The 12,160-nt window shown below is 34.2% G+C and overlaps 1 protein-coding gene across 1 annotated transcript in view; it reads left to right on the top strand.

Annotated features, from left to right (window-relative positions):
• Positions 1-1,719: 1,719 nt before the first annotated feature.
• Positions 1,720-12,160, top strand: part of slc6a4b (solute carrier family 6 member 4b) — a 35,124-nt gene continuing 24,683 nt past the window's right edge. Inside the window, exons 1-4 of the mRNA XM_028825165.2 lie at positions 1,720-1,936; positions 6,197-6,331; positions 8,752-8,971; positions 11,453-11,591. Coding sequence (XP_028680998.1) covers positions 1,720-1,936; positions 6,197-6,331; positions 8,752-8,971; positions 11,453-11,591 — 711 coding nt within the window. The remainder of the gene's footprint in view (positions 1,937-6,196; positions 6,332-8,751; positions 8,972-11,452; positions 11,592-12,160) is intronic.

Below are 12,160 nucleotides of genomic sequence, written 5' to 3'. Positions count from 1 at the left end.
TATGCTGTGATCTTAGGCTCCCTGGTAGGGCATTCCAGAGCCGTGGAGCAGCGGCTGCAAAGGCTCTGTCACCCATTGTATGTAGTTTGGTCCAGAGGGGGGGGGGGGCGAAGGCAGTAGGTATTTGCAAAATGGAGATGCACAGAATAACCAAGATATACTGAATCCCTCGTTTTTGTTACACCAGTGAAAAACATTTTACCCAGATTAGATTTGTCTTTGCTCTTTTCCAGCCTTGCACTGAACCTGACAAATGAAAGATGAGTTCATACAGATGTGGAATGAAATATTCCAGAAACCTAACTATTAAATCATGCTGTCAGATTGACCTGTGTAAGCTATATCATTTATTTGCTCCAGCACTGTTTTGCCTTGTTAGTAATATACATAAGAAACAAATTATACAGAAGAGGTTCATGTTGTGGTGTTAAAAAATGTGTTTGTCTTTATTACTGATTTCTTGAATAACTTGAAATCTAGTAAGGGTGTCCTGTAAATATAACATACAGTCTCAGCATGTCCCCACAGCATTTAGTGCAAGGCAAGAACCCACACTGGACAGGATGGCAGTCTACTGCAGAGCCATTCTGTTACATAACAACACTCATACAGTACCAGTTTAGCATGTTCATTTAACCTAGCACACAAGTCTTTGGAAAACAGGAGGTAAGCACACTTAAAACAGACTTTACAGAGTGCAGGATTAGTATCCTGGACACTGCATCTCTAACTGCAGTTCTGATATGGTCTCTTTCCATATACAAACTGATAATGTCTTTTGGCGTTTTAATATTTTAAATGTGTTCAAATATTGAATATCGATACCGTGTATATATATATATATGTGTGTGTGTGTGTGTGTGTGTGTGTGTGTGTGTGTGTGTGTGTGTATATATATATATATATATATATATATATATATATATATATATATATATATATATATATATATATATGATATTGTTTACCAATCGTCAACACAGACATTATGTTTAAGGAATCTTTCTTCACTAGAAAGATTTACTGAACAGCACAAAGGAAAGGAAAACACAAATTCAGAATTGTCCATTTCCTTATACTCTGCGCATGTAGCTACCAGGATTGGCACCAAAACGGAGTGCCCTGTCAAAGGTGAGAAGTCAAGACCAATTTATTCTCTCCCTGCGTGAGTGAGGTCATAGCGACTCAATTAAACATATTTTATTCTGACTTCATGGACAAAGTACTTGACCGGGTGCCAGAAAAATATACATTGAAGAAAAAGCATATAGACCTTGGTCCAAAAACATAGTGCAATTAAAAAACATCTGGTCACGGACATTGGCTGATCATCAGTCACATTTTATAAGTGCAGTGGAGCGATTCGATTACATTACTCGAGAACTCTAGAAGACTGAATGCCTCTGTATCACACCCACATTAACCTTTCCTATTTTTCAATTTATTTCTATCTTCTGTCTCTCTATCAACATTAATCGTGTGATCTTAAATAATAAGTGTATGGCTTTTCATTTTATGATGTACCATCGTAAGCAATAAGAAATATTTCCCCTCACCTCAATTTCCTCCAACTCGCTTGACGCACCCATCCAATCCCCCCCACCCTCCTACCCCCGCCTAACCTCCCTCCCCCCTCCTTATCCTTTCGTAGAACTTCATGAAGTGCGGATCTCCTAGAAGGGGATTCACTTTTGAAAACGCAGAAGCACATTTCCAGTAATGTCCTACCAGAACTCACCAGCTCCCAACAGCGGGCTGTCAGCGCAGGATAATACAAACACCAGCTACAGTTCTAGTACCGTACCGATGATCACCCAAACGGACTCCAGGGACAAATGGAGCAAAAAGATGGATTTTCTTTTATCAGTAATTGGATTTGCCGTGGATCTTGGAAATGTTTGGAGGTTTCCCTACGTGTGTTACCAAAATGGAGGGGGTAAGATTCTCAAATAAATATAGCGACCTCTATACCTCAAAACTGGTTTGTGTTGATAGGTGTAAATTAATGTTAATAATATATGCAAAAACAGGAAATGAATTGATCAGACAGTATGTTATATGCACAATGAAAATTCAGCTGGTTTTTAGCATGTGCATGTTTCCAAACTCATAGCCGACGCTTAGTAAGAAGTAGCGATACATTTTTCAATAAGCAATACTTAAAAGACAACTGTCAAAGCAGGGAAAAGAAGCAATGTCCACAGAGCTGTCCATGGTAACAGAGCGAGACTTAGCAACTACTTATGAAGTGGTTTAAGTGGCATAATTTCTTTTTTTTTGAATTGAGTAGAAAGCAAGTGTCCGCAAACTGTATAACTCCGCTTGATTGAATAAAAGTCTTGTTTTTTCTTAGCCGTTTTAGCCTGTTGCAAATGCATTTATTTCCAATGAAATTAATTAGCGAAAAGTTTTCTGATACTTTATTTGTGTCGTAAACTTCAAAATGGAAAAGACAGAAAAAATTGGTTTAGATGGATTTTTACATCAAAGCTAAACTTTTAACCGTGCTGCACTTTATATAACGAGCAATCCGTATATGGGTTTATGACACTGGTTGGGTATGCATTCAACTTTTAAATAATACAGCCAATAATAGCTTGGTTTATATATACACCACACACACACACACGAGTCTTAAATGTAAGGTCCAAGGTTGAACAGTTTGTCAATTAAATGCTTAAACATAGAAGAATATCGTTCCCGACTAGCCTTTAGAAATTATGTCTAGAGATACCGTTATAATACACTAAGATTTCTGTAATTTCGTCTGTAAGATCATAGAATTGGCATATTTATTTTGCAGTTGTTGAATATTCGCCAGCGTTCTTGATCATAGGATGTTGGAATAATACACATTATATAATATGATTGGAAATGGTTAACCTATACTTTAACGTGGTTTAGGTGATACTAAAACAAGCAAAACAAAGTAACATTAAGAAATTACTACATTTCGTGCATTTATGCAAAGGGGTATTATATAAGGATATTTCATCAAGATGAACGGTATGTTTTTAACTTCGATCGACAAAGGTACTTTTCTGATACTTTGGTAGAGTGTTATAGGTGTTGAATAGAACTTAATTGAATGGACGTTAGAGTTGTATAAAAATATAGTTTAACACTGATTAAATGCAATTGGTATCATCTTAAAAGATGTTTTCCGTATAATGTCCGAGTGGAAAGTATCAGAATGGACTGTACTTTAAAACAATGAAGTTGACATAATTAATTAATTTACAAATTAATGAATTAACTTTTAAAAATCAATTTTTATTTTTGTGTTTTACTATCAATATATTAAACATACTTAATTGACAGACGGAATACTGTAATACAAAAGAAACATTGTCCGTTTAAGTCAGAACTAGAATTCCATCCAAAATTTTTCTGGATTCATCTCTTTAAATTCAATGTCATGGGGAGAAATATGCAAAAACACTTTTTTTTAGGTTATAGGTTATTTTTTTTATTAATGGTAACTATTTACATTTTTAATACAAGATTTGGCAACATAGTGATCATCTTTACTTGAGTTCAATTAAAGTATTTAAAAATCCTTCTTAAAGGTTTCCACAAATAATCTGTGCAATTTTCATACTCATACGACAATATAACTCTCCTAATCTTTTACACTCATTTTTTTCTGATCCTTGGTTTTTAGTTAAATATTCCTAGTTGATAAATTATTTCTCTCCATATTTAATCCCCTGACATGATCTAATTATCCTGTCACCATTAACAATGTTGATAAACAGTTTTCCGTCTCATTATTAACTAACACCTTAGAGAATGGGTCACTTTGACAGCTAATACATGACTTTACGTGGCTCTAATTTGAAATTTTTTTTGAACAACATTAAAAAATATTTGTGAGGCAGGAGATTCCTTCCCCACTTTGACAGGTACAATTTAAAGTTTTGACCCATTATTATTACATCTGTTTAAAAAGTATAACATCAGTAATGTAACTTGTATTCTCCAATCTCTCATTTATTTTGTTCTCCAGTTTAATATTACTCTTGCAGATATTGTGATATACAAATTACATTATAATGATTGTTGAACAATAGGAATCCAGTCAAATAATGTCCAAAGGCTTAACTGATTTTGTAATCAATCAATTAAACAGTCAATCGATCACTCAATCAAGACAGTTTACAACTTAACAACTTAGTCAGTAAGTCTTTTTAAAGGTATATTATTTTTACAAAGTATCGATACAATGTAACAATCTCTTTTCAAAAGGTTATTTTTTACTAGGTGCAATCTAAAAAAAAAAGTTTGCATTCTGATTACTTTCTTATTGCAATTAAATCATTTTTAATGAGATTTTAAACTTTTATGATTTTGTGCTAGGGGACATTGTCTAGTATATCAAGTAAAATAATTAGCTATACTATAATAATGCTATATGCATTATGGTTTGGATTGTTGTCAATATCATACATCTTCCACATCCGTGGACAACTCTGGCCAATAGTTAAATATTGTGACAAGGCACTCTGTATTGGGCTTGTGTCCCATTTATGACTATTTTATTTTCAAAATGGGTTTTGTAATCAAAATTTGAATGGAAGACTATGAAAACCGGTAACTGCGTCAGTTGTTATCGGGTGCTTCTAAATATGTGCAGGTTTTGAATAAAGGATCGTAGGCATATTTTGATTTTCCTCAGAGTATTCTTTTTCCTTTTGTTCATTTTATGTGTTGCGCACAATGTTATTGGATAGAGGTTCTCAGTTTCACCATTATTCTTGTTCCTCTTGTAGCTGGAAGTGCATAGTGCAGTAATATTCTAGGTGAGCTAGAAGACTATTCCCCGGGCAGTGAGTAACTGTGTGCTGGCTATTTTAAATGTTAACAAGTTATTTCTGTTTGTTAATATCACACAGAAAGTGAGTCTACGAGCATTGCAGAGGATACATGTTTTTAATGTATTCAACATTATAATCTAAGATAATATACAGAGTTATATTGAACATAACATCTTAGATTGGTGATTACTAGCCTATTTTTGTTTCAGCTGCACAATGTAAGAAGGCTTTGTGATACATAATTGTCTTTTTAACAAATCCAGCAAAATGTGACTTAATTGGATAGGTCTAGGTCAAAGAACTACACTCAGACCTGCTTGTTTGTTTCTGTTACTGTAAAAATAAAAGGAAGGTTTGAAGGAACAAATATTGTATCTGAATGAAAACCAACTAATTTATTTTCTCTAATGCAATTCTGACTTTTAAGAACAGAACAGAATCATAGACACAGTCTTGTGCAGTAAAAGTTACATAAGTAGCACATATCTTTGGTGTATGAAACACATGAATCTTTAGGCTAAGTACAAAGTAAGAAAAGTCAAACATCTAATTTAACAAGGAATTAAAGTAACAGTAATGTTTGGTCTCAAATTGAAAACAAATTTTGCACTCTATGATCAGACATCCCTAGTTATTCTGAACACTAAAAATTTATATGGGATGTGTCTTCAGTATACCAGTATATTTTTGGCACACATCGATAAAAATCAATCAATGAATGAATAATGACAGGTTTTCATTTATGGCACATGTTTAAATAACTATCATGGCAATGCAGGATGATACAGATTGTTTGTATTCTCAAAAAGATTTAGGCAATGGTGTGTATGCTCTAATTTTTGAGAAGACATACTGTATATATGAACCATATAGTGTATGCATAGATCTCACCACTAGCTGAGTCATCTTTAGAAATAAAACTAATACAGGATGTACTCCCAAAACGGAAAGCTTCTAGTTAGTGTATACTTTTTAAGACAATAACCCAGGTAACAAATGAGCCTTTTTTAGAAAATTATAAAACTAACTTCAAAGCCAGACCAATCGGCACATACTGTATGTAGATTTCCAAGAAATAGGTCTTTTTTCATTATGATAGATGTTGATACCCTTTCAGAATCCACTAGCCAGCTACTATGCTAAAAACATTATCAAATGCTCTGTGTCATCCTTGATGTAGAACAACTTAACTTTGTATTTTTGTAAATCCTATCAAGCCTAACTTTACCTACCTAATGGAGCAATTGCACTGTTTGTACCTTTTTAAATGTAGTTTTTTAATAGTAATAATTTAAGTTGCGTAGTGAGTGTGTTCAGTATGAAATTGGTTTAAGTAGGTTTTCATTTAAATTGTAATTATATCTTTTGTCACTGTACAGGAGCTTTTCTTATCCCCTACACATTAATGGCCATTTTTGGAGGTGTGCCCCTTTTTTATATGGAGCTAGCACTGGGACAGTTTCATAGGACTGGAGCCATCTCTATATGGAAGCGCATCTGCCCCATTTTTAAAGGTAAGAGGAGCATGAGCAGCAATTACTAATGATTTTACTCAATTCACTTGGTTTTTAAAACATATACTGTATACTTAACAGCCTATGATGACTCCATATTAAGACAAACATTCCATCCTCATATCTCATCAGCTGGAGCTATGAAACTTTGATGTAAGGATTTCAACAGTCAGTTTATTCACTCTGCAATTGTTAATACTGGATTAATTAAGTCAAGTAAGCAGGTCACAGCCAGAAAAGGAGAACTAATTCCGAAACCTCTCAAGACAAAAAGAAAATAATGCTGCACCAGAATTTGAGACACTATCTAAAACAGTACAGTACATCAAACGTTTGGACATATCAGTGGCTCACGTTTGATGCAGTTGTGTTGAATGTTCACAGCAAAATCACTGTTGTAAATTTAATATTGGCAATGTTGCTGTGTGCTGTTTCATACAGTCTTATTTAACTGTAAGTTAATTTGTCTCAAAACTTATTTATATCATGGGGAACATGGTGGTGCAGTAGTGGTACTTCTAGTATTCCGGTATATCCCTCACATCCCAAAGACGCATATACATGTATGAGGTTTATTTATGACTCTAAATTTTCCCTGCTATGAGTGTATCCAGCAGTGAAGTGCTGTCTTTTACAGATCTGATCCTTTTGTTGCATTGAATGAAAGGATCTGGCCTCCATGACCCTAAATTTGATGATGCTGGTTAGGAAATGAATGGATGGATGGATGGGTGGGTTGACTTAATCATATATAAAAAGGGAGGCTGTAACAAAACAGTAGAATAGATCAAAAACATTCAAGCATATGGTGTATACACAGAAAAGCACATGACTACAAGGTGACTTTATAAACTTAAACTTTATATTAACCTTTTTACTATAATCCAGAGCTACTTAAATACACAAAAAACATTGACTTCACTGTCCCAGTAATTATTCAGTACATTCTGTAATAAGAGTAGGTTTCCTGAAGAGCAGTAGTAAATGATTATAAATAAGTGTCATGCTGAATTTGCACATGAAGCCCCAAAACAGAAATATAAACTGATAAATGAAATATTGTTGCCCACAACCATTAACTAAAGGAAATAAACTTACACAAAGGACACTGCACAAGGCCTAATACTTGTAAATTACAATATCCTCGCTGGTGATGCTTGGATCAACAAAGTTCATTCATTAAGAAGATAGAGATGGCAGTATTGTGGGCCATCACAATAAAAGACCCATATTGTGGTTAATTCTTTAATATTTTTCATGGCAACTGCAAGATTTAAATGTTTATAGTAATTTGCTTCTGGTTAGACATTTAAGTCATGTAAATGACTTAAAAGGAAAATAAAATATTGAAGTGTTAAGGATTATTCATACAAATATGTATTAAGAGGGAGGTTCAGTGGTACAATGGTTAGCCCTAATGCCTCATAGCTCTTAAGTGCTAGGTGTAAATGCAGGCCCAGGCACTGTCTGCATGGATTTTGAATATTCTTCCCAGGTTTTTCTCCCACATATTTTTAAGATATGCATGTTAGGATAATTGGAGACTTGAAATGGGCCCTGTATGAATGAGTAGATATGAGTGTGTAAGAGTACTTTTGATTGAATGGTTCTTCATTTCCAGTGCTTCTTAGCACCATAACTATAATTGGATGAAGTGGAACTGATAATGGATGAATAAACATGTATTTTAATGATTGAATATTATGAATTCTTTCATATTTAAATAAGCTTTTGTTCTAAATGCATTGTATTGCTAAACATTGAAAGATAAACATTTTAAAATACTAATTAAGAAATTAGTGTTTTATCTGAAGACTGAAGTTCGGTATATTAAAGTCAAGTATTGTTTCCCTATATATATTGAAGTATGCTGGAAAAATCCAGTAGTAGAGAAATAAATGTGTTAATAAAAGAGGATGAGACTGGTATTCCAATACAGATCCCATCATGAAATCTTCTCATTTATAACCTGATTGCTTTATGTTGTTAACCTTTAAGATATCAATCAAGTCTTAGCTTTTTTTTTGTTTTATCATCCATATTTGTAGTAATTGTTCCATAACTGAGTCACAGCATATGACAATTAAAGCTCTTGTCCACTACAGTTAGTAAAACAAGCAAAAACTGGATTCCCTCTATATTCATGAAACAATTCGTGGCCATCTTGAAGCCAGTATTAGATACACACTTGTGTTACTTTCAAGACATATTTTAAGCAGTGGAAAAAAACAGTATTCAGGTCAGGTCCTATGATTAGCTTCTTCCTTTAGCTTGATTTTTGAACGAATAGGAAAAATTACAGTGTCATATTATTTGAAGTCAAAAATATTTACAATTTTATTTTGTATGTTCTTTAAAAACACAGTACATCCATTGTTATTTGACTGTGATAATTTTTATTCATTTGTCCTGTACTCCAGGTATTGGCTTTGCAATCTGCATTATTAATCTTTATGTGGCCTTCTACTATAACACCATCATCGCCTGGGCACTGTACTATTTCTACTCTTCGTTTACCAGCACACTGCCCTGGACTAACTGTAATAATCTTTGGAACACTGAAAACTGTACTAATTATTTTGGACAAAGCAACATAACATGGACCAACTATTCCAGGTCTCCTGCAGAGGAGTTTTACATGTAAGTGCAAGTAAGTGGCTGGTGTGAAGACTGGGAGACAGGACACCGAGAATACTGGGGATATTAAAAATGTTAAATGGGGAGACCCAGACAAGATATTAAGTAGAACAAATAACACTCAAACACACAAACAAATTGAGGTTGCCCATCCATTCATTTAGTTATCTTGTTCTCTCCTAAATGGTGAGTTTTAGGGCTGGTGGATGTCACTACCTAACTGGGACAGCACTTGACACAAACTCAAATTGTCTCATACTGAGAATACTTAGAATCATCAAGCAACTTAAACAGTATGTAATTTAGATAAAGGAAGTAAACTCACACAGATAAATGAAAATTATGCAAAGCTATACTGTAGGCAGACAGATTCCTGGATTGCCACTTAAAATAACATAAATCATTAGCATACATAAAATAAAACTGTACATTTGAAAACAAAGTTTTTAAAAATTAACATATTTCATTGTCATATATATAAGAAAAATGTAATGCCAGAAAGGATAATTGGGTCAAAGAAGAAACAATGCCAAACCTCTGTTACCACATGATATAAGCAATTCACCTGCATTGGAATCATAACTATACTATTTCACTTTAATAAAACCTGTTTTATTAAGGTAACTAACAGACCAGTCACACTCTTTGTAGACTCTATATTCTTCTCGTTGTTAAATTAATTTTCTGTTAGTACAGTGGTAAAAGTTAAGATAACTGACATGTTAATTTGTCCAATTTGGGTATGTGCACTCTATAATGACTGCTTTTGCCCCATCCATTTTTTTGCCCGTTTCCATTGACACTGAACTAGGTTCCCTGTAACATAGCAGGACTTACACGGTTTTGTAACGATGTACAGATTTAAAACTAAAATAAGAATTAAATTTGCAAATAAAATATATAACCAGAATACCAAACTTTAAACTGAATTAGGAACAAGTGTGAGCGTGTTTCAGTTTAAGATTTTCCAGTAACAAGCTACAATAAAGCAAACTTTAACATTTGTGTGCATGATTATGAGGCTACATTAACACAATAGTTAGTAATTCAACCCTGTAAATGTTGAGGTAAGGGTGGACACATCTGGGTAATGGATGTAGGATAGTGGGTTCAAAATGTGTATATTGCCATTTAGAACAGGTCATATTCATAAAAACATGTGAATGGTGAGAGATGTAATAAACAAACACTTAAAATATGTTTAAATAATTTGCATGGCTTCCTGTGACTTCATCCAAGAAGAAGTGGGCCTATAAAATGAGTGGATATAGTTACAAAAATACATATGAACCACAAAGCATATTGATTTTCATTGTTAAAACTTTCTTATAGACTCACTCATTTTATCATTAAACTATTACATAAATAATATACGTCAATACATATTTCATAAAAATAAGTTATTTAGATATGTGCCTGGTTGACTTTAAAAAGTTTTTTTTTTCTAGTGTTTTCATTTAGTTGCACAAACTTTAGTTGAGAGTAGTAATAGTCCATCCATCCATTTTCCAACCTGCTGAATCCTCACACAGGGCGCAAGGCAGGAACCAACCCACCGCAGGGCACACTGAAAGCACACACTAGGGCCAATTTAGAATCGCCAATTAACCTAACCTGCATGTTTTTGGATGGTGGGAGGAAACCGGAGCACCCGGAGAAAACCCACACAGATGAGGAGAACATGCAAACTCCACACAGGGAGGACTCGGGAAGCGTACCCGGGTCTCCTTACTGCGAGACAGCAGCGCTACCACTGCGCCACCGTGGCAGCTTGAGTAGTAATAGTAAATAGTAGAGTTGACAGGTAATCAATGAGAGACCAATAGAAATTAGTGGACAATGTGACTAATTTAGAAGAGTCACATTACATAAATTGAAGCAATTTGATCATTCCTTGAGGGAAGATCCTCCCATCCAATTTCTAAATTCACTCTTTCCAATAAAGTGTCACAGGGAGTAGGAGCCTCTTACAGAAGCACTGGACTTGATAACAGAACCGACATTGGGTGGATCCATCGAATGGCACACTCACATTCATTCATAACGGGCCAATTTAAAGTTGCTAATTAGCCTAACATTTATATCTTAGGGCTGTGGAAGGAAGCAGAAGTACCCAGAGAAAACCCACACTGACACAAAGAGTCTGTTTAAACTTTGCATATGCGGGGACTTGTCTAGAAGTTAAACTCAAGTACGAGAAAGTGTGAGACAGCAATGTTAGCCACTGACCTACTCTGCTATCCTTAAACGAAGCTGCTTGCTTAGAATGCTTTCCAGATTTAGATGAGGCACAGTAAAATAGAAATGTTTCAGAGGTATTAGCTCAAAGATGAAAAGAAAGTTGATTATCAGTGTGACTTAAGTCAATGTACCATGAATGTAAAATGATCTAATATGTCTAATTTGTTTCCCACTTTCTGCAAACCTATATACAGAAACTATATTTAAACATTTTAGCTGACTCTTTCTACCTCTGTTATTCAGGAGGAATGTGCTGGAGATTTATATGTCATCTGGTCTCTGCAGTGTTGGAGGGATTCGCTGGCAGCTTCTACTTTGCCTGTTTCTTATTTTCACCATTGTCTATTTTAGTCTTTGGAAAGGAGTGAAAACATCAGGAAAGGTACTGTACTCAGAAGAATTAATTACCTCAGGAACTTACTCAGTTGTCCATATGCAAACGTCTCAGAAGTACCAGTTATTAATAAAACTAGAAACTGTGATGGTCTTATAACACCTAAACCAATGTAACAGACTAAATTACTTATTTTTCATAACAGCAATTATACAATACAGTTCTTTATGAGAAAGTCAACTCGCCAGCATGCTAAAATCAAACTTCTATCTTGAAGATGTTGGTAATATGATTGAAAAATGCATAGTCTTCATGTCTTTTTTTTTATTTAAGCTAGCTTTGAAGAGGTATTTTTGTAAGCTTTATATTTTTATCGTTGATGCTATGCCATAAATTCCAAATGTGAATTAATTTTCATTAGTATACTCCTTTCTACAGAAATACATCTTAAAATAAAAAATTCATACTGAATTGCTGCCTTATTTGTACAAATGCAACAAATAAAATAGACAAATGTGATGCATGTTTTTCCCTGGTGGTTCATCAATATAGGTCATGACAAAAGTAAGAGAAAGAACTTAAAAAAACACATAAGTTACATCCCCACTATACTTGAA

Source organism: Erpetoichthys calabaricus, chromosome 18 (assembly GCF_900747795.2).
Source record: "Erpetoichthys calabaricus chromosome 18, fErpCal1.3, whole genome shotgun sequence".
Classification (NCBI taxonomy): domain Eukaryota; kingdom Metazoa; phylum Chordata; class Cladistia; order Polypteriformes; family Polypteridae; genus Erpetoichthys; species Erpetoichthys calabaricus.
The sequence above is the reverse complement of the archived record's forward strand: the minus strand, read 5'-3'. Positions and strand labels throughout refer to the sequence as shown.